Source organism: Pelmatolapia mariae, linkage group LG17 (genome assembly GCF_036321145.2).
Source record: "Pelmatolapia mariae isolate MD_Pm_ZW linkage group LG17, Pm_UMD_F_2, whole genome shotgun sequence".
Classification (NCBI taxonomy): domain Eukaryota; kingdom Metazoa; phylum Chordata; class Actinopteri; order Cichliformes; family Cichlidae; genus Pelmatolapia; species Pelmatolapia mariae.
Window position 1 is genome coordinate 27,956,752 of NC_086242.1, and position 27,110 is coordinate 27,983,861.

The following is a 27,110-nucleotide window of genomic DNA, read 5'->3' on the forward strand; positions in this document are numbered from 1 at the left end:
GCTCTTCCGCAGAAGGGCCAGGTTGAGGAGGGAGAGTTTTCAGTGGGGCAGGAATACCAGCAACAGCTCCCAGCTCGACTCCCTCTGCAGGACCAGGCTCACCAAACAACCCCCTTTCATGCAGTTTAATACACAGGAGCTCTTTAAGCTCTTTTTTCTTTGCATTCAATGGCACAGTCACATCAAAGAAATTGGCAATAAGAATGAGGTCATCCTTTTTACATCTGTCCAACTTTTCTTCAGTTGGGCCTAAAGTGAAATCCTCCAATTTAAATTCCATACTAACACATACCCTCCCACACAAGAAAAAACTGCCAACCAGAAAAGTAGAGCTAACCAAGAACACAGGTAACCCACCAGCGACAACGGCAACGAATAAAGAACAAAGAACGAAAGAGCCCACACTCCAAGTCAACCCAACGAAAAAAAAGGTGGGACGAGCCCCCGATTTATGTTACGTTCTTTGTCTAGGCGTGTATTGAACGCAACAAGAAATTGGCCCACTCCCGCTCCACCAAAGCAAGAACACAAACAGTAGTATCTTTTAAAGTGCTAAGCAGCCATTTATTTCCTTCAGCAGTGAGCAGTGCCAAAAATAACAAACAAAACTCCCTAATAGTCCCTATGCTTTCCTACACAAATGAAAACCAAACAAAAGACAATTCACTTACCTAACTTTCTAAATGAAAAACAGGAGAAAACTCAATCAACAAAAATGGCTTCTCACACCTACTAGGCTGCTGCAGTGAAGAATATATACAAGGTGAACAAAATACACAATTGCTACTTTACAAATCTATTTACAGCTATTTACAAAATTAAGATACTAACACCAGACACACACACACACACACACACAGTTATACTTGCAAATCAATGGGCAAAGACACTCTATGAAACAACGACTCAAAAACACATGCTATTTGTTGGATGGTGGAGGCTAGTAGAGAGGGGGGCAAGTGGCTGTCATCTCGTAGTTAAATACTGGAGGTGATCAGCCAATTATCCAATCCAAGGACAGGAAGAGACTCCACCCAACTACTCAGCAGGCACGCCCAGGTCCACCTCCTAAGAGAAAAGGGGGAAAAAAACCCACAGCCATCCTCTGGTGGGAGGAGTCGCACATAAAACAAACACTGACAACATTGGATCATAACACCACTGACGAGCGATCAGGTTGTTCCCTAGAAAATGGTGTGCTCCGCAGCGGGTCCTGACGCGAAAATGGCATGGGACTCTGAGGGCTCTGAGGAACGCTTCATATAGGACCGAGTGTTTCCAAAAACAATAGAGGGGGCCGATAAGTCTAGGTCGATACATCTGCAGGGCATCACCTTGCTGTGCAAGTTTAAAACAATGATGGTGGAGCACGCAGTTGCTGAGCTCCGGTGTGACTGGCCAAGATAGGCCTAAGGGTCTGCCTGTTGCTGGATACTTAAGACAAAAAGAAGGGCGCAACAGTAAATAACTAAGTAACTATGCACCTTGGGGACTTTTGCGCTCGTGGGAATTAAAATCACATAAACCATGGGTTGAAAAAAAGAAAGAAAGGCGTCGCTGCGACTGGGACTATCTTGATGGTCGGCCTTTTATTTATATTTGTGGCAAACTGGCTCGTTAAAAACCAGCAAGCTCTTGGATCACTATTCCCAAAGTTCAGATATTTAAATAAAATGATGAATCGGCTAGTGTTGAGAAGCCCCATAGATCCGTGAAATGAAGCCTGGTTAAAAATCTTATGAACAGTCATGAATTTTCTCATACAGAAGAAATCCCAATGTGCGCCGTTTTTTAAACAAAATGACTAGTGAAACACTGTTAGAAACAGAAACACAATTTGTAACACTTTTTCTGGCTAGATGTAAATACAAAAAGCCAGTGCGTGATTTCAGGCTTTGTCGAGGGTTGCTGTGACAAGGGTGAAAACAAAACGCTTCCGCTCATTCACGCAAGACAAAGAATTGCTTTAAGAACACATGTGCCAGCATAACTGAATGCCGAGACATCCCCACAACCCATAAAAAGTAGTTTAATTAAACCTAGAACTCACGTGTGCGATCTGTTATCAGGGCAGACACACGCACATAATCCCCCACGTTTGGGTGATGGGGGCGGTCTAAACCTGCAGCTGAAAGATACAATGCTATCTATTTGGGGACAAATAAAGAAGGGCGCAAGAGTAAATAACTTACACGCCTTGGGGACTTTGCGCTCGTGGGAATTAAAATCACAAAAAAACGTGGGTTGAATGAAAGAAAGAATGGCGTCGCTGCGACTGGGCCTATCTGGATGGTCGGGATTTTATTTATATTTGTGGCAAACTGTCGCCTTAAAAACCAGCAAGCTCTTGCATCACCCGACCTCAAGTGAACCCTGGGGGGTGGGGGTGGGGGGGTGGGGGGGTGGGGGTGCAACAAAAGTGCCTCTGTATTACTACCTGTGTTTATAGAGCACTCTGGTCTCTTCCACAGCCTGTCTTTGTCCCATCTTCTTCCACTCACTCCCAGTCAGTTGCAGCAGATCACTGCACCTTCCTGAGCCCGGTTGAGCTGGAGTTTCTTCCTATTAAAGGGGAGAAGGGGTCATATGAGTAATAGGGTTTCCTCTGTTTTCTTGTAGGGTCTTTACCATACAATGTAAAGCACCCTGAGGCAACTGTCATTGATTTGGCGCTATTCAGTACTGTTGATCATAATATTTTATTACAGACATTATAGCGTGCTTGTAACAAGGCGGCCTTTTGCGGCTGGATTTACAGTGAGGAAGACCTGACATGGTGGAACATAGCTCTAAGGCCATGACAATCACTGGCATAGCAAGCCTTCTCACAGCATGAACAATCAATCTCCTGTCCAATTTTTATATATGTCTCTGTTGTTATATATATATGTATATATGGTATATTTCTATTTCTGCTTACATTCTTTTGCAACTTCTGTCGGTGCTGTGCTACTAGAAACAGAATTTCCTGGAGGAACCCACCCGAGGGATTAATAAAGTTTTATCTAATCTAATCTAATCCAACGATAACTGGCAGCCTTAAATACTCTCAGCCGTTAAAGATCGAACCATTATTTTACTGTTAGGTGAGTTTTCCAAATTCTAACCTTCCACCAACATTCTACAATACACCATTTTAATAAATAAATATATACACACATTTGACAACTTTCAAATGATTGAATATTATAATATTATATTTTACCCTTACACCTTAACAATTATTATAAAAACTCAGATTCTCCACACTCCCTTAACCCATGGCCTTTCCCGGAACCTTTAAATGGTGTCCGGACCCCTGGGAAAACATTTACCCAAATACCCTGGAGAGGACACAGCAAAAACAAGTGAGTAATCACATCTCAACAGCAACTTCTTCACACCAACATCTACCTTTAGACTTTGCACACAAATTAAGTTTTCCTTAATATTAGACCTTATTTCCTCCCAGTAACAATTCTTTCCTCCTCACAGATAACCACCACACTTCTTGATGCGGAGCAGCTGTGCAAGACCTGGAACAACAGGCTACCTGCTAATGATTAAAATACTAAATAAATATTCAATGAATAATTTAACCTCTTGTGTGCAGATGTTATTATGTGCAAATCTATGCTTAAAGTCCGATGCTAAATAAAGTGCTAGTTAAAATGCTTTTAATAAAGTACAAAGGTGCTCCTAAAGTGCTGTATAAGTTATATTACAAATAATACTAGTATGGGAATCCTTCTTTACAGTGATGCAGGGATTACAGATACTGCACTGCAGTGGTTTGAATCATATCTATCTAATAGACTCTAATTTGGTCATTTACATGGAGTCCTCTTCACACACTAAGGTTAATTATGGAGTTCCACAGGGTTCACTGCTAGGACCAATTCTGTTTACACTATACATGGTTCCCCTAGACAGTATCATCAGAAGAGCATAGCAAACAATTTCACTGCTATGCAGATGATAACCAACTTTATCTATCCATGAAGCCACACACACACACACACACACACGCACACACCTACACACACACACACACACACACACACACACACACCTACACACACCTACACACACACACACCTACACACACACACACACACACACACACACACACACACACACATATCAAACTGCATGAATGTCTTACAGATATAAAGACCTTAATGACCTCTAATTTCCTGCTTCAATATTCTGATAAAACTAAGGTTATTGTTCTTGGTCAGAAAAATATTGTGCCTAACCAGATTCTTACGCAGCATTACCTTGGCCAGTGACAGTGAGAAATCTTGGAGTGATTAAGGCAGGTCCTTCAATTAATTAAACTAATTGATTAAATTAATTTTCTTTAATTAAACTGAGGTAAATATGTAGGACTGCTTTCTTCCATTTGTGCTATATCTCTAAAAGTAGAAACAACCTGTCTCAGAGCGATGCTCAAAAACTAGTTAATACATTTATGACTTATACGCTTGACTACTGTAATTCATTGTTATTAGGCTGTCCAAAACTCCTTCAGTTAACCCATAATGCTGCAGCAAGAGTGAGGACAGGGACTAGAAAGAGAGAGCATATCTCACCCTTACTGGCTTATCTTTATTGGCTCCATTAAATTCAGAATTTAATATAAAATTCTTGTCACGTGCAAGGTCTTAAATAATCAGAGAGCAGAGAACCACTTGTGGGCCCGTCCTGCAGCATGCCTGAATAATGAGGTAAAAGATGAATTTGACTAACAGATCTACTGTGCTTTTTCCACATTTCTATACTCAATATTAGAGTGAGTTATATTGCAACAATACTTAAGTAGAGAAAATCTGATATGGTAACAGTCACATAAAAAGAAAAGGTTAGCCTAGATAACTATACACAGCTGTTAGTTTAAACTAAGTGGAGTCACAGTCCAGGCTTTAAGTGTTATTTCAGTCCACTACTGATGGTTAAGTGTGTTCTTAAAAGTTAAAAAATGAAACAAAGTTTCAGTGCTACAGGAATGGAAGGCATTTCGTTTATAGGGTTGTTTCAAACTAAACTAGGGAAACAAACATAAAACCTGTGTTTCATGATATGTATACACCAGTTTAACCCTCTCGAGGCAGGCGTTGCCGATTTGCAACAGTTAAAAACTAACAACCTGATTACCCCACATACATATTTTATGAGTTTTTTTTACTCAGAAGTACCATTGCAGGACTTGGTTGTGCATTAGCAACAAAAACTTAATTTGAGCCTGAGAGGGTTAAAAGGTTGTGTGCTTGTAATAGAAAAACAACACCAGCAATGTCCTCTATGTAGCTCAAATGCAGCTTTTATCTTGGAGCTGTTAAAAACCAAAAAAAAAAAAAAAAAAACATTTGCTGAAATACAGACGTGATAAAATATGGACATGGATACAGATGTCTGAAAAGAGAAGCCAGTGCAGTCCAGGTTTCCTAAACCTGCATTCTTTATAATGGCCAGCAATCAGCATTACCTATGGTTGCAAAGAGTTCCACTTCTACAGAAGTCTGTGGGGCCGAAAAGATTACAGTTCCACAGTCAGGCCGGGCCCTCTCACAAGCTCTCTATCGCCATCTGCTGACACTCTAAAAACTCTGTCACTCCTACACTGTATGCAGCTGTGTGTGCTGCTGTTCTTTCATGGAAAGGGGAATCTTTGGCTGTTTTACAGTTATTAAATGATTCTAGTCATTTTTTTATTGTGACATTTTCATCTCTTAATAATTCAAGTTGAAAATATTTAAGAAGTCACTTCAGTAGGTTTCCTAGCTTCAAGCAAGAAGAAGAACATCTGGGTGAGAGAGGCATCACACAACACCAAGAGTAGACCACAGCAAGCTCCAGAATGAGAACCAGCTTGTGGAATTCTCCCTTATGAATCTATAAAGTGTCGTTGTCTCTGTTTTAATGTTTTTGGAAGCATTCAGTCACTTTTTATTTTGTGTTGTGGACCTCTGAGCATAGTGTAAGTCATGACTGAAAAATTATGAAAAAGAAAACGTGCTCACTTTTTTTCCACCCAGTGGCCCTAATCCTCTTCTGTAGGACCGCCCTCCTTCATTCCACCAACCATATTTACACCCAACAAAAGACTGCAGTTAGACTCGTGCCTCACCGTGTAAATGAGGTAGTCCGCTGGATTTGTCTTCGTTTTAGTAGCTTGTAGTCTCATATAAGCAAGCAGAGAGTCGTTGCTGACAAGTTCCTGAAACGGGCTGCACCATATCCGGTGTCTTAGCTTTCGTGGGTGGGTAGGCTCCGGCAGTGGTTTCTGTCTGTATGCGCTCTCCTGAAAAAGTCACTTTTTCTCGATGCTTTAATCTAATATCTCCTGTTGTGTTTCCGGTATGTAATGCTGTAGCAGTTTAAACGGTTGTTTGCATGTTACAGGAAAACACAATCAGCCATGTCCGCCGTCAGCAGCTCAAACACAGCCTTTGCCTTGGAGCTGTTCCGCACTCTGAGCCAGACAAACCCTGCTGGAAACATCTTTGTCTCTCCTCTGAGCATCAGCTCAGCCCTGGCCATGGTCTACCTGGGAGCTAAAGGAAACACTGCAGCTCAGATGGCTCAGGTCAGCTCACTGTCACTTGTTACCTGCACCACGCCATCAGTTTTCCATACAGAAGAAATAATTTCTTTTTTACGTTTTGTTTTTATCTTTTAAAAAAATCGGAACCTTTTTGCTAGTAGAGTGCTGTTTACAGACAAACTGAACAAAAGTCAACGTTTGGAGTTTCATTAAATGTGTTTGAAAATCTTATATTTCTTTGTAGCCAAATCACCTAACCCCCAAGATGTTCCCAGTGGGACGTCAGCAGTTTTTGTTACATCAGGGTCGCTCAGGCTCAGTTTGACATCCTTTCAGTCTTTGTCTTCAATGCCACACAGGCCCTCTCATTCAGCTCAGGTGAAGGCGTCCATGCAGACTTCCAGAAACTGAACGCTGACATCAACTCATCATCTGCATCCTACATCCTGAAACTAGCCAACCGTCTTTATGGAGAAAACACTGCCCACTTCCTCCCAGTGAGTGTCCACATCAATGATTGTCTTCATAAAGTTCTTCATTACAAAGACTGGATTAATAAACAGATGTCTGCTCTCTGCAGGACTTCCTTGAAGCCACACAGAAGTACTACCAGGCAGACCTGAAGGCTGTGGACTTCATCGGAGCTCCAGAGGCGTGCAGAGCAGAGATCAACAGCTGGGTCGAGCAGCAGACAGAAAGTGAGAATGTGCATCTTCCACAGCCTGAACAGCAGAGAATCATTTTAGCATCCTCTGTGGATTATAATGAAATATTGTTGTGTTTCTGTATTTCCTGTCAGATAAGATAAAAGACCTTCTGAAGCCAGGAACAGTCAACGCAGAAACCAGTCTGGCTCTGGTTAATGCTGTCTACTTCAAGGGCAACTGGAGGAACCCATTTGATGAGGCAAACACCAAAGAGATGCCCTTTAAAGTCAAACAGGTAGAAATTTAACTGAAGGTTACAAAATCTGGACACAAATACAGGAGGCTGTAAAATGTTTAAGGTAAGCACCATCAGAAGCTTTAAAATAACATGATCTGGTCGCCTGGATTTCCTGTGTGTCAGAAAGAGACCGTACCAGTCCAGATGATGTACCAGAGGAATAAGCTTCTTAACCTTTCCGTCTCACATTCCTAAAGCCCAAAATCAGAATAACCTAAAATAATCTAAACAAAAATCTAAACAGTCATCTCTGTTGTTTGTTACTAAGAGCTATAGATCACACTCTTTTTTCCACCCAAACATTCCAGCCAGTAGCGGTTTTTGATATGGGCGACATGGGCGGTATCACGGGCATCGGCAAAAAAAAAAAAAAAAAAAATTGATCGTACTCATGCTGCCCAGAAATCATGCCAGCGCATTTTGGGGATGGCATAGGGACCGATCGGTTTTCTATCGCCCATTTGCTTGGAGTAAGGGCGCCCTCCGTTTGCGACGTGCGCCTGCTGCTTGCGGCAAAGGGAGGAGAGGACGGGGCTGCGGGGGATTCTCTGGCTGGCTGGAAGAGCATCTAATAGCCAACTCGCAAAATAAAACAAAATAAAAACAAACCAACAAACACGAAGACCCCAGATATTATGATACAGACTTATAATTTGCACCGATCTGTTTTTCGAAATTCTATACCAGAAAAGTGAGAGCCCTCGGTGCGCCTGCTCGCTGCTGAAGTCAAAGGTTGTGTCCCAATTCAGGGTATGCACGCTTGAAGTACGCGCACTACGCGTACTACGGACGGTGCGTACTATAAGTACGGGAAGTGCGGAAGTGAGAGGCTTGTGAAATGGGACGGTCTAGCCTTCGTCGCGCTGTTCAGGTTGCCTAGCAACCATGATACTAACCGCGAGAAACGTGTCATACAGCTTTGTTTGACAGAAATGAAGGAGAAAAAAATGTTCTGTTGGTCATTCATTTTTGTCATGATATCACTTTGATTAGTTGAGTATCTGAGGCTGAGACCACAGGACTGTAAAACATGATTGTTGGGCTTCATTTCTGTACTGAACAGTCATTTCAAGATTAGTTAGTAAATAACAATCAGCTAATGTTGTTCATGAGACTAAAATCATCTCACTGTGGTAATGTAAATATAATATGGCCAATATTATATGTATTGTCAGATTATTATGGTATATACACACACACACACATATATATATATATATATATATATATATATATATATATATATATATATATATATATATATATATAAATAAATATATATTACAGCAGTGAGCTTGAACTCTGGGTCAAAGATTAAAGTTGCAGTTATTTATATTTCCTATCACCTTAAATCTTCACTCAAAGACAAGTATCTTTGACAGTGTATATATAGATGTATTATATATAAGAGACAAATATTGTTCGTCTAATATGTTGGCATTACTAAATTTGGCTCAATGCTTACATATATGTGTAAAAAGGAAAATGTACGAGCTGTGAAAACTGTTTCTGATAGAATGAAGAGTAGACTGATATATTAAATATTCCTTTATTGGGTGAGAAAATCAGACCATGTCATAACTGCTTTAAGTCATACAGAATAGATATCAGAGCCTTAAACAGGCTGACTTCTGCTAAATGGGTCAAATTGGGCAGAAAGTAAACAAACACATAACATCCTTATAGAATATGATGTAACACTATAGATCAACTTACCTCAGAATATATAAAGCATATAAACAATTACAGCAATATGATGCAACAAACACAGCAGTACTACTAATCCAAAATACTCAAAGCTTCATAGAACTGAAACAAACATTTATTTTTAGCTCCATTCTGCTGCTGATACATACTTTAGGTTTCTGAACATTAAACTTGTTTCTGCCTTTCATAGTGTGTAACTTGAAGGCCCTGAGTACTTTCTCCCACACTGAAAACACTGGAATGATAAAATTATTTGAACATTACCTAATAAGACTGATTCAGGACAGACAATTAGCTATTTTAAACTTTTCTAGCAGTCCTTCACAAACAGGGAACAGTCTGTCTATTCTCTCCATCTGTCAGCTGCTGCTGGCTCTTCTTCCTCCTCTTCCTCACACACTGCTGAGTTTGTCCTGGTGGATCATCAGGGGTGCAAAGCCTCACAGATGATGTGCAGCAGTGGCTCCCTCAGTCTGTCCTCACTCTGGACACTTGCAGTTGTCACACATGGAAATCAAATGTGTGATAAGCTGCAGGATTCAAACACAAGTGTAACTTATAAATACATGTTCATACTTTTACATTACACAATCAGAGAGAAAGAAAAAGAGAGAGAGTGCAGGACAGACAGACAGGTGACAGTCTCAGGTGTATACACTGCTACAAAACAGGACAAGAGAAGGAGGATTTAGTCTTTGTGTTATTACGAGTGCTAAACAAGAAGAGTTCCCAGATGGTACAGTGGACACATGTGTGACTCCTGTGATTAAAGCATCTTTCTTTCAGCTTAACGAGTGAACCGTCAGCTCGTTCAAACACACGTTAAAGTCCGTCTGGCTCGACACCACCGAACAGAGGCAGCAATATAACATAGCTAACATTAACAGTGCAGTGAATCCTGCTTGTGCCGTGATATTCAGGACTGCAAACCGAGCAGCATCACTGACTTTCAGCTTGTTGTGTTTGTGGATATATGACTGACTTTAATTATCCATGAAATCATCACATTCTCTGTAAGATTAAGGTCGACTATATATATATATATATATATATAGGAGTAAAGGCTTTAAAACCAAGTGAAAGTGCAAACATCACTAATGTCACATAACTTTGCCGACATGTGGCCAACAGTAATGTTTTCATGTTCTTCATTATTAAACATTCGCACATAAATAAGTGACATAATATTCAGTACTTACTTTTGCCAGTTCACTCTTTCGGCCGCTTTCTTCTGCCGTATTTTGCTGCAAAATTATCCACACCCACCGCTGCGCTATGAATTGTGGGATATATGGGACCACGAAGCGTGCACCGGACCACGCTTGATATTTGGGGAAATCGACGGCGCATTTGGAGTATGCATTTGAAGCACACTTTGAATTGGGACAGCCGTCGTCGCGTGGCGGTGACGTATTCGCACTTGATATGCGTACTTCAAGCGTGCATACCCTGAATTGGGACACAGCCATCGTAAACTTTGTCTTCTCCGCTACATACAGTCCAGTATATAGAGAGACGAGACGACGAGGCTCCTGTTACAGCAGGGCAAGTAAACAAACAATAAATATAAGAAGAGTAAGAAAATAAATCTACACTTTAGGACTAGGGGTAAAGGGATCAATAATTGAATAATTGAATTATAGATTAAAATTTATAATTTACAGTTTGATGACTTAAAGTCTCACACACATTAAAGTCTCACACACATTAATAAATGTTTATTTATTAATGTTTAATAAATAAACATTAAGAAAATTAACAAGAATATTACAGAGTAGAAAAGAGCGTTTGTAAAAAGGGTGTAACTATTGCAGTATTTACAGTGTGTTAGATGGAGGACTTGAACAGGGAGATGGCCACAGGCAGGAATGACTTCCTGTGTCGTTCAGTGGTGCTTTTTGGTAAACTCAGTCTCTCAGTGAACGTGCTCCTGTGACTAGCCACTACGTCATGGAGTGGGTGGGAGGTATTATCCATGATTGTCCTCATCTTGGACAACATTTGCCTCTCCTCTCAGACATTACCTTAAGACATTACTGGCCTTGTAGTTCAGTTTATTTTGTCTGTTGGCATCTGTGAAACTCAACCTGCTGCCCCAGCATGCAACAGCATAGAGGATAGCACTGGCCACAACAGAGATACAACAAGATAACAACAGAGAGCGAAAATTTCTGAAGAAATTTTAAACGTGCCTATGCTACTGCCAATGAGTGTAGTTTGCCTTTCACACCACTAGAGGGAGCCTAACGCGCCATGAGTTTACCTTTCATATTGCACCATGAGTGTAGTTTGCCATTCATACCACTAGAGGGAATAAAACGCCCAGTAAGTGTAGTTTGCCATGCATACCACTAGAAGAAGCCAAACGGAATACAGCTGGTTTTCAAGTCAAATCAAAGTGAACTTGATTGTGATCACTGCTATATGCAGTGCAGCATACAGAGAGACGAGAGGACGAGGCTGCAGTTAATGCTGGACTTGTTTTTCTAGCCCAGTTGTAATTAAATTGTTAAGACTATTAAGACTCGACTGTACACTGTTTTCGCCGTCTCCGAAACAATAAAGTTCTGTTTGGAGCAGTGTTTAAACTCCTCTCTCTGTCTCTCGCTAGCAAAGGCAGAGGCAGCGAAAACAGTGTACTGTCAATTCTTAATAGTTTAATTAAAACGAGACGTGGAAAAAAGTGACGTCCAACACTAACGGGGGTGGGGGGGTACACTTACCTTGGCTTAAGTCAAAGTGGAGGAAACAAAGGCTGCTGTAGTCAACACTTTATAACCCATAGTCATAGCGAAAGACCGCGGGGTCGAAAACGACGTGCCGAGCGTGAGGTGTTCTCGCTGGCTCTAATGAGCCAGTATGCTTGTAGCACATATTCACAAAGGCAGGATGGTTCGCCACTTAATTTCATGTTGTGCGCATGCGCAGAAACAACGGGTAGGATGGTTTGTCAGGTAGGATGGATTCCCAGAACACTGGCTAGCTGATGGGTAATAGACATCTCCGAAAGCATCAGAGCACTTCTGCAAATATGGGATGTCTTGATAAACCGAGCAGATATTTGAAGTTTACACAGCTACATTGTTGCCTGAAAATATCTTAAAAGTTTATTTTGTGACCCGGAAAGAGTAATAAGAGCAATATTAAAACTAAGTGGCTGCCACCATTGTTGGAAACTGGGCTGCGCTATGAAGTGTTGGATATGGTGTTCCACGAAGGATGCACCGGACCACAGGTCTTTAAATGACTGAATGGTTTGCGCAATCTTAAAAATTCCAACTGTTCCTGAAAGCAGGAACGCTGTGCGCTTCGTTGATATTGGAGTCAAAAAGGTAATCCCAAGCTCTGGGAAGACAAAGGTGTGAGTTTTATGAGCTGGAAGCCCAAATTATGTACAAATAAAAAAACGAAATACTTGAAAACGTGTAAGTTCTGGGCCTTGAATCTATAATCTATGGAAGTTCAATGTTTTGAATGGAATTATGAAAATAAACTTTTCAATTATATTCTAATTTTTTGGAAAGGGTCTGTATTAAAGACGGCGTTCAACACCATTTCTCCATATCTCTGTTTAACAACTGAGCTTCACAGACTTTACTGATATCTGATTAACTGAACTGCTTCTGCTGTTCAGTATCAACATTTCTTAAATGATGCTCAGGCCTGCAGGGCTGTAGCACACACTACAGATATAAATTACATCATTAGTCACCTGTCCAGTCCAGATTATGTAGAAGAAGGAGAAGCCGGCTTTCAACTGCAATCCATGACCAAGATATGCAGATGCTGGTGCTGCCCTATGTGGGTAAAAAAGCTCAGCATGTTCATTCTACCCAGTATCCCCCAGAGTCTCGAAGATTGTGGTGGTGAAGATGAAGACTGGGCTTTGAATAAAGTGCTCACTTAGGTGTCTAAGGTGGAGATGGGGAGGAGTTGGGTTTCAGGAAAGAGACTCTGAAAGGGAAAACAACGGAGAGCACAGATTTAAACCATGCAACACGGAGGCTCACTGGTTCAAAAAAGGCAGGCAAGAAAATGACTGGACTACAGTAATGACAGTATTGATATTGACAGCATGGGAAAGCGGTAGTCATGTAAAGAAGAGAAAATCAGCTGAACAGAGACAGAAAGCATACAGCTGGAAGGTCAACATAGGCAAGGGGAGGAAAAAAGAGAACCTGCGAGAAGCCTCTAGGGTCGCTGGAGGTCAGGATGGTGAATGGACAGACTACAGAAAAGAATCCAGGCAGCTGAGGCTCACAGAATAAAACACTTGTTAACAACAGTCTGTAAGGATGTGATGAGAGCAGCTTATAGATTTTTGTCTGATCTTGGATTCTAGCTGCTCATTTTTAATTTCTGTTGTAATAGCTGCAGTATGCGGTTTAGTGTACTGTAACAAACAAGGCCTTCCCTGAAAAACATGTTGCTCTAGCACTTGTATATACTTTACCTTTCAGCATTGCTGGGGCCTTTCCAGAGCGAGCTGAGAGTACCATAGAGATTAATGCACCATCATTAGTGCCTATGGTAGTGTCTGCTAGAACTTGTGCTTCTATACAAGTATCATCTATTTTATTAAAAATAGAAAAAAAATTATGAATTTTTAAAATGAAAAATAGTTTTCTAATTAGCAAAACATCACAACACAAAACTCCATTTACTTTATTTCAGTGGTTTATTTATTTGAATTGCAACATCATCTTCCTCTGCTGCTTCTGTCTACTGAGGAGATGAGAATCTGCCAAAAAACAGGATGGACTTGGTCTCATTGTGTCTGATGAAGAAGAGGAAGGGGTGATCTGCTCTGAAGTGTGTGTCCGGTATATAACAGTTAGTGACCACAGCACATGTGGCTGCAGCGGCCTCCGTGCCCTCCTCGTTCACCTCCACAAAGGCCTTGTGGGCCACTGTAGACAGGAAGAGCCTCCCCTTACCGTTCATGCCAGACAGGTCAGCGCTTCCTTCACAGAACACGTCCTTCATACCCAGTTTAGCCAGAGGATCATTCAGCTCATAGTCTTCCTCCAGCTTGAACTTTGGCAGGTGAAGGAAAACTTCTGAACGGGTGCTCATGTTTTTGCTGTTGGTCCATTCATTCAGCCTCTCCTGTGTTAGCTCCTTCTCCAGCTGGAACACAGTTAATACATTTTGTCATATTTCTTTTGCTCATATTTAAATTCATTTTATACATGAAATCAGAAGAAGAGTTTTTGTGGCTTCTCTTTACAGGAACTTGTTTCTAGGCTGTGTACCTTCAGCAGAGGGTCTGAGCCGTCTGAGGACTCCTTAGGCAGCAGAATGAACATGCTGAGCTCCTCACCCACATAGGGCAGCTCCAGGATCTGCAAATCATGGTCAGGAATGTAGTTGTAGGGAAGCTTCTTCTCCTGGTACATCATCTGGACTGGTACGGTCTCATTCTGACACACAGGAAAACCAGGCGACCAGATCATGTTATCATAAAGCTTCTGATGGTGCTTACCTTAAAAATTTTACAGTTTCCTGTATTCAGACTTTGTGTCCAGATTTTGTAACCTTCAGTTAAATTTTTACCTTTTTGATTTTAAAGGGCATCTCTTTGGTGTTTGCCTCATCAAATGGGTTCTTCCAGTTGCCCTTGAAGTAGACAGCATTGACCAGAGCCAGTCTGGTATCTTTGTCGACTGTTCCTGGCTTCAGAAGGTCTTTTATCTTATCTGACAGGAAATACAGAAACAACAATATTTCATTATAATCCACAGAGGATGCTAAAATGATTCTCTGCTGTTCAGGCTGTGGAAGATGCACATTCTCACTTTCTGTCTGCTGCTCGACCCAGCTGTTGATCTCTGCTCTGCACGCCTCTGGAGCTCCGATGAAGTCCACAGCCTTCAGGTCTGCCTGGTAGTACTTCTGTGTGGCTTCAAGGAAGTCCTGCAGAGAGCAGACATCTGTTTATTAATCCAGTCTTTGTAATGAAGAACTTTATGAAGAGAATAATTGATGAGGACACTCACTGGGAGGAAGTGGGCAGTGTTTTCACCATAAAGACGGTTGGCTAGTTTCAGGATGTAGGATGCAGATGGTGAGTTGATGTCAGCGTTCAGTTTCTGGAAGTCTGCATGGACGCCTTCACCTGAGCTGAATGAGAGGGCCTGTGTGGCATTGAAGACAAAGACTGAAAGGACGTGACACTGAGCGTCCCTAATGTAACAGTTTATGGTCCAAAGGCAGAAACTGGACAACTTTATTCTTTCAGCAAAAAAAAAAAAAAAAAAAATGTTATTCCTTTTGGAAGGTTTACTGTATGATAATGGGTATAATGGTTTGTACATGTTAAGGTTATGCCTCAGTACCAAATAATCCTACCAACATGGTATCAAAGTTAATAGCAGTGGCCATAATCTCCTGCGATGATTACATCCAGCGGTATTAGGAATAAAGGACGTTTCTATTGTTTAGTTTAACTGTTGCTAGTTTGCCATGTTTGTGCCTTACTATTTGCAACTTGTAAGACATGTGTTCTACACCAGTGTGTAGAACATAAATGAACGTGAAATATGAGCCATGGCACATATTTCACGTTAGGAAAAAAATAAATAGGGTTAGGGGTTAGGGGGTTAGGCATGTATCAGGTCCTACTCACACTGCTGGGCATACTCTGGACTTGGTCTTCACCTATGGTGTTTCCCTGACCACTTGAACTTAAATGACATTGTTTTTAGCGACCATAAGTCAGTTTCTTTTAATGTATCTGTCAACTCAGAGTCTCCTTCCCAAGGTCTTATTAGGCGCACTCAATGGCTTAATTACAGTAATAGGTAAAATAAAATTCTCATTGTGTTCTTTAGATATATTGCCTCCCTCTGTCCTGTCTGGTACTCTCACCATCATTGGTCCCACATTGTTATCCATCATCAACAGTTCACTGAGGCAAGGTTGTGTTCCATCCTATTAAAACATGCTGAGGTAATTCCACTTTTAAAAACACAGAATCCAGATGCTAGCTCTGCTAGTAATTATCGGCCTATTTCAAAATTGACATTCATAAGTAAATTATTGGAAAAACTGTAGAAAAACAGTTCAGGACCTTACTGTGCAGATTACAGATTTTTGACCCTTTTCACTCTGGCTTTCTAAAGCAGTACTCCACTGAGACCGCTCTCTTAAGGGTCTATAATGATTTGTTAATGGCTTCTGATGCAGGAAATTGTTCTGTGATCATTTTTCTTGATCTTAGAGCAACCTTCTATACCATTGACCACAAAATCCTACTGAACAGGCTGAAGGTTTTGGCTGGTATATCTGGATCTGCCTTAGACTGGTTTTCCTCCTACTTATCAGATAGGACCTTTTCTAGGACTGACAGGTTTACCTCTAACATTGCCCCCCTAACCTGCGGAGTTCCACAGGGTTCAGTTTTGGGTCCGTTATTATTTTCTTTTTACATGCTTCCTTTAGCTGGCATTATTCAATCGTTTAGTGACATTTTTTATCATTTCTATGCCGATGACATTCAGATGCATATGTCCTTTAAGCCTCATCAGCTGGATAGCTGTCCACCCTAGTCCAGTACTTAACTCAGGTTTCTGATTGGCTTTCTAGCAACTACCTTGTATTAAACACGGACAAGACGGAGACCATGATCATAGCTCTTCCTGAACTACATTCTAAAATCAGTCAGGTTATTGCCCCTTTCTGTTCTTCTCCTAATTCAAATATTCGAAATCTGACAGTAATATTTGATTCTTCTCTGGGCCTGGACTCACATGTAAAATCTCTGTCTCGTTCCTGTTTCTTTCATTTAAAGAACATTTCTAAACTGTGAAAAATGGTCTCCTTAGCTGAATTGGAAAATTTTTTTCATGCACTTGTGTCATCGCACTTAGATTGTAATGCCCTGTTTACCAGCCTCCAAGCTATACAAAATGCAGCGGCCAGGCTACTAACACGTTCTAGCAAGAGTGCTCACATTACTCCTATTTCATATTCCTTACATTGGCTCCCAATTGATTTTAGAATACGCTTTAAAATTCTTGTTTTAACACTAAATGCACTAAACGGCCAGGCCACAGATTATTTATCTAAGCTTCTTATAAAATACAGTGGGATGCAAAAGTTTGGGCAACCTTGTTAATAGTCATTATTTTTCTGTATAAATCGTTGGTTGTTACAATAAAAAATCTCAGTTAAATATACCATATAGGAGACACACAGTGATATTTGAGAAGTGAAATGAAGTTTATTGGATTTCCAGAAAGTGTGCAATAATTGTTTAAACAAAATCAGGCAGGTGCATAAATTTGGGCACCACAAAAAAAAAAGAAATGAAAGCAATATTTAGTAGATCCACCTTTTGCAGAAATTACAGCCTCTAAACACCTCCTGTAGGTTCCAATGAGAGTCTGGATTGTGGTTGAAGGTATTTTGGACCATTCCTCTTTACAAACACCTCTAGTTCATTCATGGACAGCATGGACAGCTCTCTTTAACTCACACCACAGATTTTCAATAATATTCAGGTCTGGGGACTGAGATGGCCATTCCAGAACGTTGTACTTGTTCCTCTGCATGAATGCCTTAGTGGATTCTGAGCAGTGTTTCGGGTCGTTGTCTTGTTGAAAGATCCAGCCCCGGCGCAGCTTCAGCTTTGTCACGGATTCCTGGACATTGGTCTCCAGAATCTGCTGATACTGAGTGGAATCCATGTGTCCCTCAACTTTGACAAGATTCCCAGTCCCTGCACTGGCCACACAGCCCCACAGCATGATGGAACCACCACCATATTTTACTGTAGGTAGCAGGTGTTTTTCTTGGAATGCTGTGTTCTTTTTCCACCATGCATAACGCCCCTTGTTATGCCCAAATAACTCAATTATAGTTTCATCAGTCCACAGCACCTTATTCCAGAATGAAGCTGGCTTGTCCAAATGTGCTTTAGCATACCTCAAGCAGCTCTGTTTGTGCTGTGGGCGGAGAAAAGGCTTCCTCTGCATCACTCTCACATACAGCATCTCCTTGTGTAAAGTGCGCCGAATGGTTGAACGACGCACAGTGACTCCATCTGCTGCAAGATGATGTTGTAGGTCTTTGGTGCTGGTCTGTGGGTTGACTCTGACTCTTCTCACCATTCGTCGCTTCTGCCTATCCGAGATTTTTCTTGGTCTGCCACTTCGAGCCTTAACTTGAACTGAGCCTGTGGTCTTCCATTTTCTCAATATGTTCCTAACTGTGGAAACAGACAGCTTAAATCTCTGAGACAGCTTTCTGTATCCTTCCCCTAAACCATGATGGTGAACAATCTTTGTCTTCAGGTCATTTGAGAGTTGTTTTGAGACCCCCCATGTTGCTAATCTTCAGAGAAAATTAAAAGAGGAGGGAAACTTACAATTGACCCCCTTAAATACTCTTTCTCATTATTGGATTCACCTGTGTATGTAGGTCAGGGGTCACTGACCTTACCAAGCCAATTTGAGTTATATAACTAAATAACTAAATATAACTAAATAATTAGTTCTAAAGGTTTTGCAATCAATAAAATGACAACAGTGCCCAAATGTATGCACCTGCCTGATTTTGTTTAAACAATTATTGCACACTTTCTGTAAATCCAATAAACTTCATTTCACTTCTCAGATATCACTGACATTTTATATTGTAACAACCAACAATTTACACAGGAAAATAATGACTATTAACAAGGTTTCCCAAACTTTTGCATCCCACTGTATACTGCTGCTCCTTGTCTCCGCTCACAGACTCAGAGTTTGTTGGTTGTTCCCCGTACACGACTGAAGACCAAAGGGGACAGAGGCTTTCAGTTTGTGGCACCAAGGCTGTGGAATAGTTTACCACCACAACTACGTTTGGTTGACTCTGTGGAATCCTTTAAAAAGCAGTTAAAAACTTTTCTTTTTAAAAAAGCCTTCTGTTGATCAACGCTTTTTACATTTTAATTCACTATTAATCTTTTATAATGTGTATATTGTCTATTTTGTTACTTAACTTTCTGTTTATTTTAATCTTTGTGTACAGCGCTTTGTGACGGCCTGTCTATGAAAAGCGCTTAATAAATAAACTCTACTTACTTACTTTAATAAATTAAAAAACAAAACAAAACATAAACATAAAACATAAAAAGGATATTGACAATTTTTCCCCGTGCACCAGGTATAGAACAATTAGCTCAGTTTGTCCCCAGTATAACTTTTTTGCTTTCTTCTGACCACTACTCATGCTAGGGCCTTCATCCGGGTGAGAATTTTCTCCAGGGCCCAGGTCAGATTGACTACTTTTTCTTTTCTGTTGCTATTATGTGCTGCATCGTCTAACAGCATGACCATTATGTAATTTCTTCTTCGTTTTCTTCTGCTTACTGGCAGTTGGCAACTAATTTAATTAGAGCAGGTAGTTGTACTGCCCGCTAGTGGAAGACAACGTAATTTTTAGGCAAGTTACTCACGCCGGTCATAGGAACCAGATAATCTTCAAGGTAACACCTGATCATCTCTCATGGCACTGTGCATCGGCACAGTAGTTGGGAAACACTGGTCTACAACAGGGGTAGGCAACCTTTCTGATGATGAGTGCCATCTAAAATTTCCTCAGAAGTCAATGTGCCATATGATTGCATTAGTAATAATGTAATAACGCTCTAAATGAACAGTTACACACTATATAGAACAACTTTATAGAATTATATTTGTTCGCAGATGTTGGCAGCTATTTTGAAACAAAAAAAAAAAAAAAAAAAAAAACAGACTTTTTAACCATAACAAGAACAGCAAATGAACTGTACAACAGAAAATGCAAATGCTATTTATGGTCTCCTCACAACAATGATAAGAGAAATAAACTGGGCCAATATGGGATGTTTGTTAATACAGGGATACACATGTTAATGTGATCTCTGGTCTCCCACTCAGAGACACAGGTCAACGAGTGTCCAGCATTCAGACAGCTACCTGAGGACACTCTTCGTGTGAGAGAAAATCTGCTCACACAGATATGTAGAGCCAAATACTGTCAATAATGCCTCTGCAATGTTCTGAAAACAGTTAACCTTGTCAAGTAGTGATGTCCAGCAGGTGAAAATGCAAGCTCCATGAACACGCACAGCTATGGATTCCAGCTGGGTTCGTAGTTCTACAAACTTTGACCCCCACAGAGTCGAGGTTTTCAGTTCAATCAGCTGCATTTCGATGTCGCATTAACTATCATTAACTCAGCCAGTAATGCGAAACAAATTCAGCTGCTCATTAAAGCTTTCTGGTTTGATCAGAAAAGAAAACATTGGTCCATACACCTGAAAGTCCCGATAACCCATTGTGAATTCTGTCTCAAGTCTATTGATGTATCCGTGTATTTCCATGGTGCTGATGCTGCGCTGAGCGGAGAGCTCCTGAAGCATTTGAAGTGTTGGAATGTGGGAATTTCAATATCGCTTGAAAAAACTGCCAGCTAGCAACATCCCTCTCACTGGTAGCCTAAGTTATTTTAGCCAATTACAAGTTGAATCTGGTAGTTTGGGTTGTTAGCTAAGATACCGTCATTAAGAAGCGGCACAACTAACGTGTCTATGCGAGCTAATTTGCGATGTGCACCGCTGGCCCGGCCATTTATTTTTTAATGCACCTTCTCAGATTAATTCACTGCATGTTGTGCCCAGGGAAAAGCCATAAAGCCTTGGAATGAAAACAAACCCTGTTGTGACAGTGATGTACACTGTCTTGTTGGTATATGTATGATTTCTATACATTTTACATCAGATAAAAACTTTGGTTGTAAGATTCAGATAATTAGTTTTTAAAAGCTAGACATTTTAAATGAGAATAAGAAAGAAAAGTATTTCTTTGTGCCCCCCTTTCCCTGTTAATGCCCTACCTGGCCCCCTGGCAAAGCTTTGCTAGACCTGTCCCTGCACAGTTACCAGCTTACTTAGAAAAGGATCCTGGTGTTATTTGTTTCACAGAGACAGTTCATAACTTCCCTTCAACTCATTCATGTCAAATAAAAGGTAAACCTGTTTCTCCATCACAGCTCTGATGATTCAGTAAGGACATCTCCTGGTTTCATCTTCACTTTTCCCTTTCACCAGATATCCAAACCGATATCATGACCAGCAGCTTTTACAGCTGTGACACCAGCATACAGCAGCTGATACAAGAAATTAATATTAAATAAATTCTAATAACAGCTTATCACACTTAAACGTGCTGCTGTTGTTTAGCATGACATCCGCTGGTTTCCTCTCTCTGGCGCAAAGTGGGCAATAAATGAACTAGAGAGACAGGACTTGCGTCAGAGAGGCCGATCAGCTGATCATTGATCAGTTTCATGATTGAAGTAGCAACAGGAGAGGGAGGGGAGAGAATGAGAGAAGAAGAAACAGCTGCAGTGTAAAGACAGAGTAACTCCAGCTTTGTGTCTTTTTCCATTCTAGCTGAAGTCTGTGACAAACTGTGTTATTTTGCGGCTCAATATGAAACGCGTAATATTTTCTCTGAATACAGGACGATTCCGTTTTTTACGGGACGGTTGGCAACTCTAATAACTAACCTTATGAATAAAATAAAGTTCACTATCAGGAACATCATAGCACCCGCCCAGCAGTTTAGAAACTCCGTCATGCTAGCTAGTACGCAGTACGAGTTATTGTAACTGACTGTAAAAAGTCAGCACAATGAAAATAAACTCCACCTAAACTTGGTTTATATCTGACCCAGATAGACTGCAGGTCATAACTTCTTACCTGAAGTTCAGTTCACCTGACACTCGGACCGGCGGCCGCCTCGGGTCTCTCCTCCTGCCTCCCCTTTCCCTCATCCACCTGCTGGCCTCTGTGGGAGCTCCGCCATAGCCACCACCAAAAAACTGAGTTATTTTTACACATCGGCCAGCATCAATCCAATCCATGCCAATCCACCATCTTTCATTGTTTATACCGTTACTAAAAATAAAAAATCATCGGCCCATAAAAACTAAAAATCACAATCGGCCATCGACAAGATGCCCGGTATGCCTGATGGCCTGTCCAGCTATGGCCGTGCCATCAGTTAACCCTGGCACGCGTGCCCAGGGTTGCTGACCCCTGACCTACCACAATAAGTTCAAGTATGGCTGCCCCAAATTTGGATTGAGCCTGGCAAAATCTCTGATGTAAACAATTCTTCTGTGGAACTTGGTTCAAGACAGTTAACCCAACTCCTGCGGTCTTTCTGACAGAAGACTTAGTCCGCTGTTGAGTTTTGGACGAAATGCATTCTGGGATATTTAGCTGTACCAAGTCCACACCGATGCATGCTCGATAAAACGGGCGGAGCGAGAACACATCCGGGACGTTTTCGCGTTCTCGGCTTGATGCGTACTTCGAATTGGAACAGTACTTGGTCTCCGACTGATGACGTATCACGAGTACACGAGAACGCAAGTACGCACAAGTACGCATATTGAGAAACGGGGCCCCTCTCTCCTGGCTCACAGCTTCTTCTTCTTGGTTGGCAACCAATGTTAAGGCGCATTACCGCCACCTGGCTCACAGCTCAGTGGACATTTCAATGAGAAAATATATATTTGACACATTTAAGGAAAATACCAATAAAATAAAATAAAAATAAATAAATGTTCCCTTTAGAATTTTTTTTGCTCTTTTTTGCTCTAAAAAAATAGTTGTTTTCTTTTACAATCATTCATCTTAGCAGTAGGATTTACATTAAAAGAGAAACAAATTAAGTTTGAGTGAAAATATACATTTTTGCACTCTCTGGTCAACTGACTCAGTGACTCAAGAAACCCGATTCACTTTGGTGAGTGACTCATTAAAACTCGATTCAGTAAAAAGAATCGAATTTACCATCACTAGTGTGTAAAGCCAGTTTGATAAATGTTATTTGCACATCCATAGAGTTAAGGCTCAGGGGCACTACGTGTTTTACAATGGTTCTTACTTGCCCATTAACATCAACACTAGAAAAGCTGCAAGTGTAAAGCATTTGCTTGGCACTGGCAATATATCAGGGTTTAGCACCAAAACCATCTTAGTTAACCAAAATAAAAATACAAACGAGACTTTTGAAATAAAATCTTAAATTAACTGAAATGACATTAGTAATGGAAAACTAACTACATTTTTTTAAAGGAAATATCCTTTAAAAAACTGTTACTACAACTTGCCTATTGAGGCTTTGATGGAAGTGTTTATTGAGTGTACAAATAAAATATTATTAGAAGAAGGGAACAAACTTTATCTTAATTTTAAGAAATGTCCTCAGCTTGAATCAGTTAAGTAGAAGATGAACAAAATAAAATATGCAAAATAAAAAATACCTTTGTTTTCGTGCTGCCTACATTGTAGAGTTTGACTTTGTCCCATACCCTACTCATTATCCTGTTTAGAGGCAAAGTGGGATACAGAAAGATGAGGGAACCCTAAAATCGGTCACAGTGGCTCAGCGTGGGGAAAAGAATCACAACTCATAACAATTTCTATTGTGAGTTTTAGATTTTCTTAATGTACAGGCTGTGATCAGCTGATCTGAGCTACTGCTGCTCTGAGGTTTACTGCTATTTTTGAATTTACACAACTAAATTCAACAAGATGTCAGCAGAAGTTGTCCTGATGGATTCCATCCGCTGCACTGGCAGTACACGGTTTATGTTGTCTTTATACTAGACCAGAGGTGGGGACCTCCAGGCCTCAAGGGCATTTCTCCTGCAGGTTTTAGATGTCACCCGGGGTCAGCACACCTGAATCAAATGATTAGTTCATTACCTCTGGAGAACTTCAAGATATGTTGAGGAGTAGGGCTGGGTTTCAATTATCGATTTTCCGATTAAAATCAATTTTAGCTTGAATAACGGATATTAATTCATTAAATATGAATCGATTTTTAAATATAAATATATTTTGCCAGAAACGCCAGAATCTCAGGTTAAAGCTTTCATTTCAACAACCACCAAACAGCTGAAACAGCAAACGAGAATAAACGGATTCCACACAAAGACGTAAACACCAAGCACAGACCTGGCGCATCAGAATCAGTGAGATGTCGGCTTTCTCACCCAACGACACGGACACGGACACGCTGTCAGGGCTGAAAGCCGACGGCTCACAGATTCTGAAGCTGCAGGTTTTGTCACTCTGACCAAAATTCACTGAACCAGCAGCAAAATAAGATCAAAACTGCGCTTCACATCGTCATTAATTCCCTCTTACTTTTGCTGTTTTGCTTCAACCACGATAAAATTCATACTTCCCGGACAGCTCTCTGTCTCTCTCTCAGTGTATTTCAAGAACAGTTTCCCCACCTCAAATCTCTGTTTTCTGCATTATTACGCACTAGTCTACATTTGTTTACAACACTGTCGGACGTTTTTGTTCTACTGAACAATATTTTAAGGTGGCTATCTGCTATGAAAAGCCAGATCAGGAAAATCTCCTTCATGTTTTTCTGTGTTTTATCCTCGGTTACTTTGACACAAAGCCATCTGCTGTGATGCTTACACCTCTGATGAACTCTCACAAGTCTCAGAACTGATAAATGATCAGAATTATATTATTTTTGACTGTCTGAGGCAAAATTTCACTGAATCGGGGATTAAATCAGGATCTTGTGAATCGGAGAGATTATAGAAATCAGTGATGATACCCAGCCCTATAGAGGAGGTAATTTAGCCAATTAATTCAGCTGTGTTTGATCAAGGACACATCTAAAACCTGCAGGACACCGGCCCTTGAGGCCTGAAGTTGGATGCCCCTGTACTAGGCAGTAAAAAAAGAGAAAAAAAGGCATGAAGGTGGAATTCAGTTACTAAATTTAAGTATCATCAGCTGAGCTTCAAATTCATCTCTGTTATACTCTGCACCACAGCCACTGTGCACTAGTCAGACATGTTTTATTTTAAATTAATCACTGTACTGCAATCTAACCTGTTTATCCTGCACTAAACTGCAGAGCATTGTAATGTAGTCTTTAAATAACACAGGTCGTCTACCTCATTTTGATTAGCAGCATGTTTCACAATATCATCAAAACAAAACAAAACAAACAAAACAGTTGGCTCTTTTTCTTTTCTCCCTCTGTAAAATTCAGGAGCTGGACCTTTAACTGCAACACACAAACAGTTTGTGTGTTTGCTGATGTTTGTTGAGCTGATAGAAACCTTGCCTTTGAAACTACCTGCCACTTAAAAAACATCACTCCCTTTATGCTTGCTCCTTTCCAGTATTGCTAGCTAGATGGTGAACCACAACTTATGGAGATCTGCATTCATGCCACAGTTGTAGCCAATTAAATAAATAAAAACATAAATGAACAAAAAACACTGACCCATTGACCTCTGGCGATGCGGGAAGAGTCTCAAAAAATAACCAATGTGTTGTTTGTTCTGTTGTTAAACACATAAACTTTAACATGACACTAATAACTTCAATAATATCTTCAAAAATAATCATAACCTTTAACCTATGGTCAGGCTTTTATGTATGATCTCACTGAGCATCATGCTCTCACTAACTATACTGTTTGTGGGGTTTTTGGACTTTCGTGCCATTTTTATAACACATTCCAGCCTCATATGTTAGACACAAATAGCTTGTTTCCCACAAGCTTTTCAAACACGTTTAACTAAATACCAAAAGATGAATTTTATTTATTCATAAACCTACTGAGGGTGAGCGATTATGCAGTTTATCTATAGACGGCAGCAAGGTGTGTTTTTATAAAGACAAAAAACAAACAAAAAAAACAAAAGAGAAATGTTGTTTTTTTTGTATGGAAAAACACAGACAGCCACATCTGACAAGACGTTTTGTGGAAACAGGTCAGACTGACTGCTTTTAAAATGCAACGAGGGCATGAAGTTGCACAGGCATCATGCTAGCTGATCAACTGATAGCGTGGTGCAGGTAACAAGTGACAGTGAGCTGACCTGAGCCATCTGAGCTGCAGTGTCTTCTTTAGCTCCCAGGTAGACCATGGCCAGGGCTGAGCTGATGCTCAGAGGAGAGACAAAGATGTTCCCAGCAGGGTTTGTCTGGCTCAGAGTGCGGAACAGCTCCAAGGCAAAGGCTGTGTTTGAGCTGCTGACGGCGGACATGGCTGATGGTGTTTTCCTGTAACATGCAAACAACCGTTTAAACTGCTACAGCATTACATACCCGAAACACAACAAGAGACTTTAGATTAAAGTATCGAGAAAACGAAAGGTTTTGAGGAGAGCGCATACAGACAGAAACCACCGCTGGAGCTGCCCCACCCACTGAAGCTAAGACACCGGACACGGCGCAGCCCGTTTCAGACACTTGTCAACAGCGACTCTCTGCTCGCTTATATGAGACTACAAGCTACTTTATTCACAAGAAGACATTATTCAAAAGTGATACACACATAAAACGCTTTACTTGCTGTGGGCGAGAAAGTCAAAGCAAGACGCGAAGACAAAGGAAAGTAAATACACACACACACATAAAATAAAACGAGGACAAATCCAGAGAACTACCTGATTTACACGGTGAGATATGAGTGTAACTGCAGTCCTTAGTGCATTAAGTTTGGTGGAATGAAGAAGGGCGGTCCTACGGAAGACGATTAGGGCCACTGGGGGGGGGGGGGTTCTTCCACTCTTGCGTGGAGCTGAGAATAAACTCTGACTACGACTTTAGACACCAAATCATTCAGTCATTTGACCTCTGCTGTTAACTTTTTTTTTTTGGTTGCATCGTCCAGGACCTGTATCTCATGATCAGTGTTGGGCAAGTTACTTTGAAAAAGTAATTAATTATAGTTACTAGTTACTTCTTCAAATAAGTAACTGAGTTAGTAGCTGAGTTATAAGATTCTAAAAGTAATTAATTACTTGAAAAGTAACTATTGTGTTACTTTAAAAAAAAATGTTTCATCCTCTGGGGTCCAGGGTATAATTGGCCATTTTTCACTACTTTTGATTTGAC

General features: G+C 40.7%; 2 protein-coding genes across 5 annotated transcripts; one reads left to right on the forward strand and one right to left on the reverse strand.

The window, feature by feature from the left end:
* Positions 1-567: 567 nt before the first annotated feature.
* Positions 568-26,730, reverse strand: LOC134615774 (leukocyte elastase inhibitor-like). 4 transcript variants are annotated; one of them, XR_010091342.1, is made up of 10 exons: positions 26,660-26,730; positions 26,090-26,273; positions 15,178-15,315; positions 14,977-15,094; positions 14,735-14,877; positions 14,434-14,601; positions 14,116-14,308; positions 12,891-13,132; positions 2,438-2,562; positions 568-1,068 (listed from the first exon to the last, which is right to left on the reverse strand). XR_010091342.1 is itself a non-coding variant. In XM_063460413.1 (8 exons), the coding sequence occupies exons 2-8, from the start codon at positions 26,255-26,257 to the stop codon at positions 13,119-13,121; spliced, it is 942 nt and encodes a 313-aa protein (XP_063316483.1). In that variant the 5' UTR covers positions 26,258-26,273; positions 26,660-26,730; the 3' UTR covers positions 10,918-13,118. The 4 variants fall into 4 exon arrangements, 3 of the variants coding, with proteins under 3 accessions (XP_063316483.1, XP_063316481.1, XP_063316482.1); XM_063460413.1 differs by lacking the exons at positions 568-1,068; positions 2,438-2,562 and having other exon boundaries at positions 10,918-13,132; XM_063460411.1 differs by lacking the exons at positions 568-1,068; positions 2,438-2,562; positions 12,891-13,132 and having other exon boundaries at positions 13,856-14,308.
* LOC134646675 (leukocyte elastase inhibitor-like) lies at positions 6,356-7,666 on the forward strand. The gene is made up of 5 exons (XM_063500538.1): positions 6,356-6,568; positions 6,886-7,023; positions 7,107-7,224; positions 7,326-7,468; positions 7,595-7,666. The coding sequence occupies exons 1-5, from the start codon at positions 6,401-6,403 to the stop codon at positions 7,664-7,666; spliced, it is 639 nt and encodes a 212-aa protein (XP_063356608.1). The 5' UTR covers positions 6,356-6,400.
* Positions 26,731-27,110: the final 380 nt, after the last annotated feature.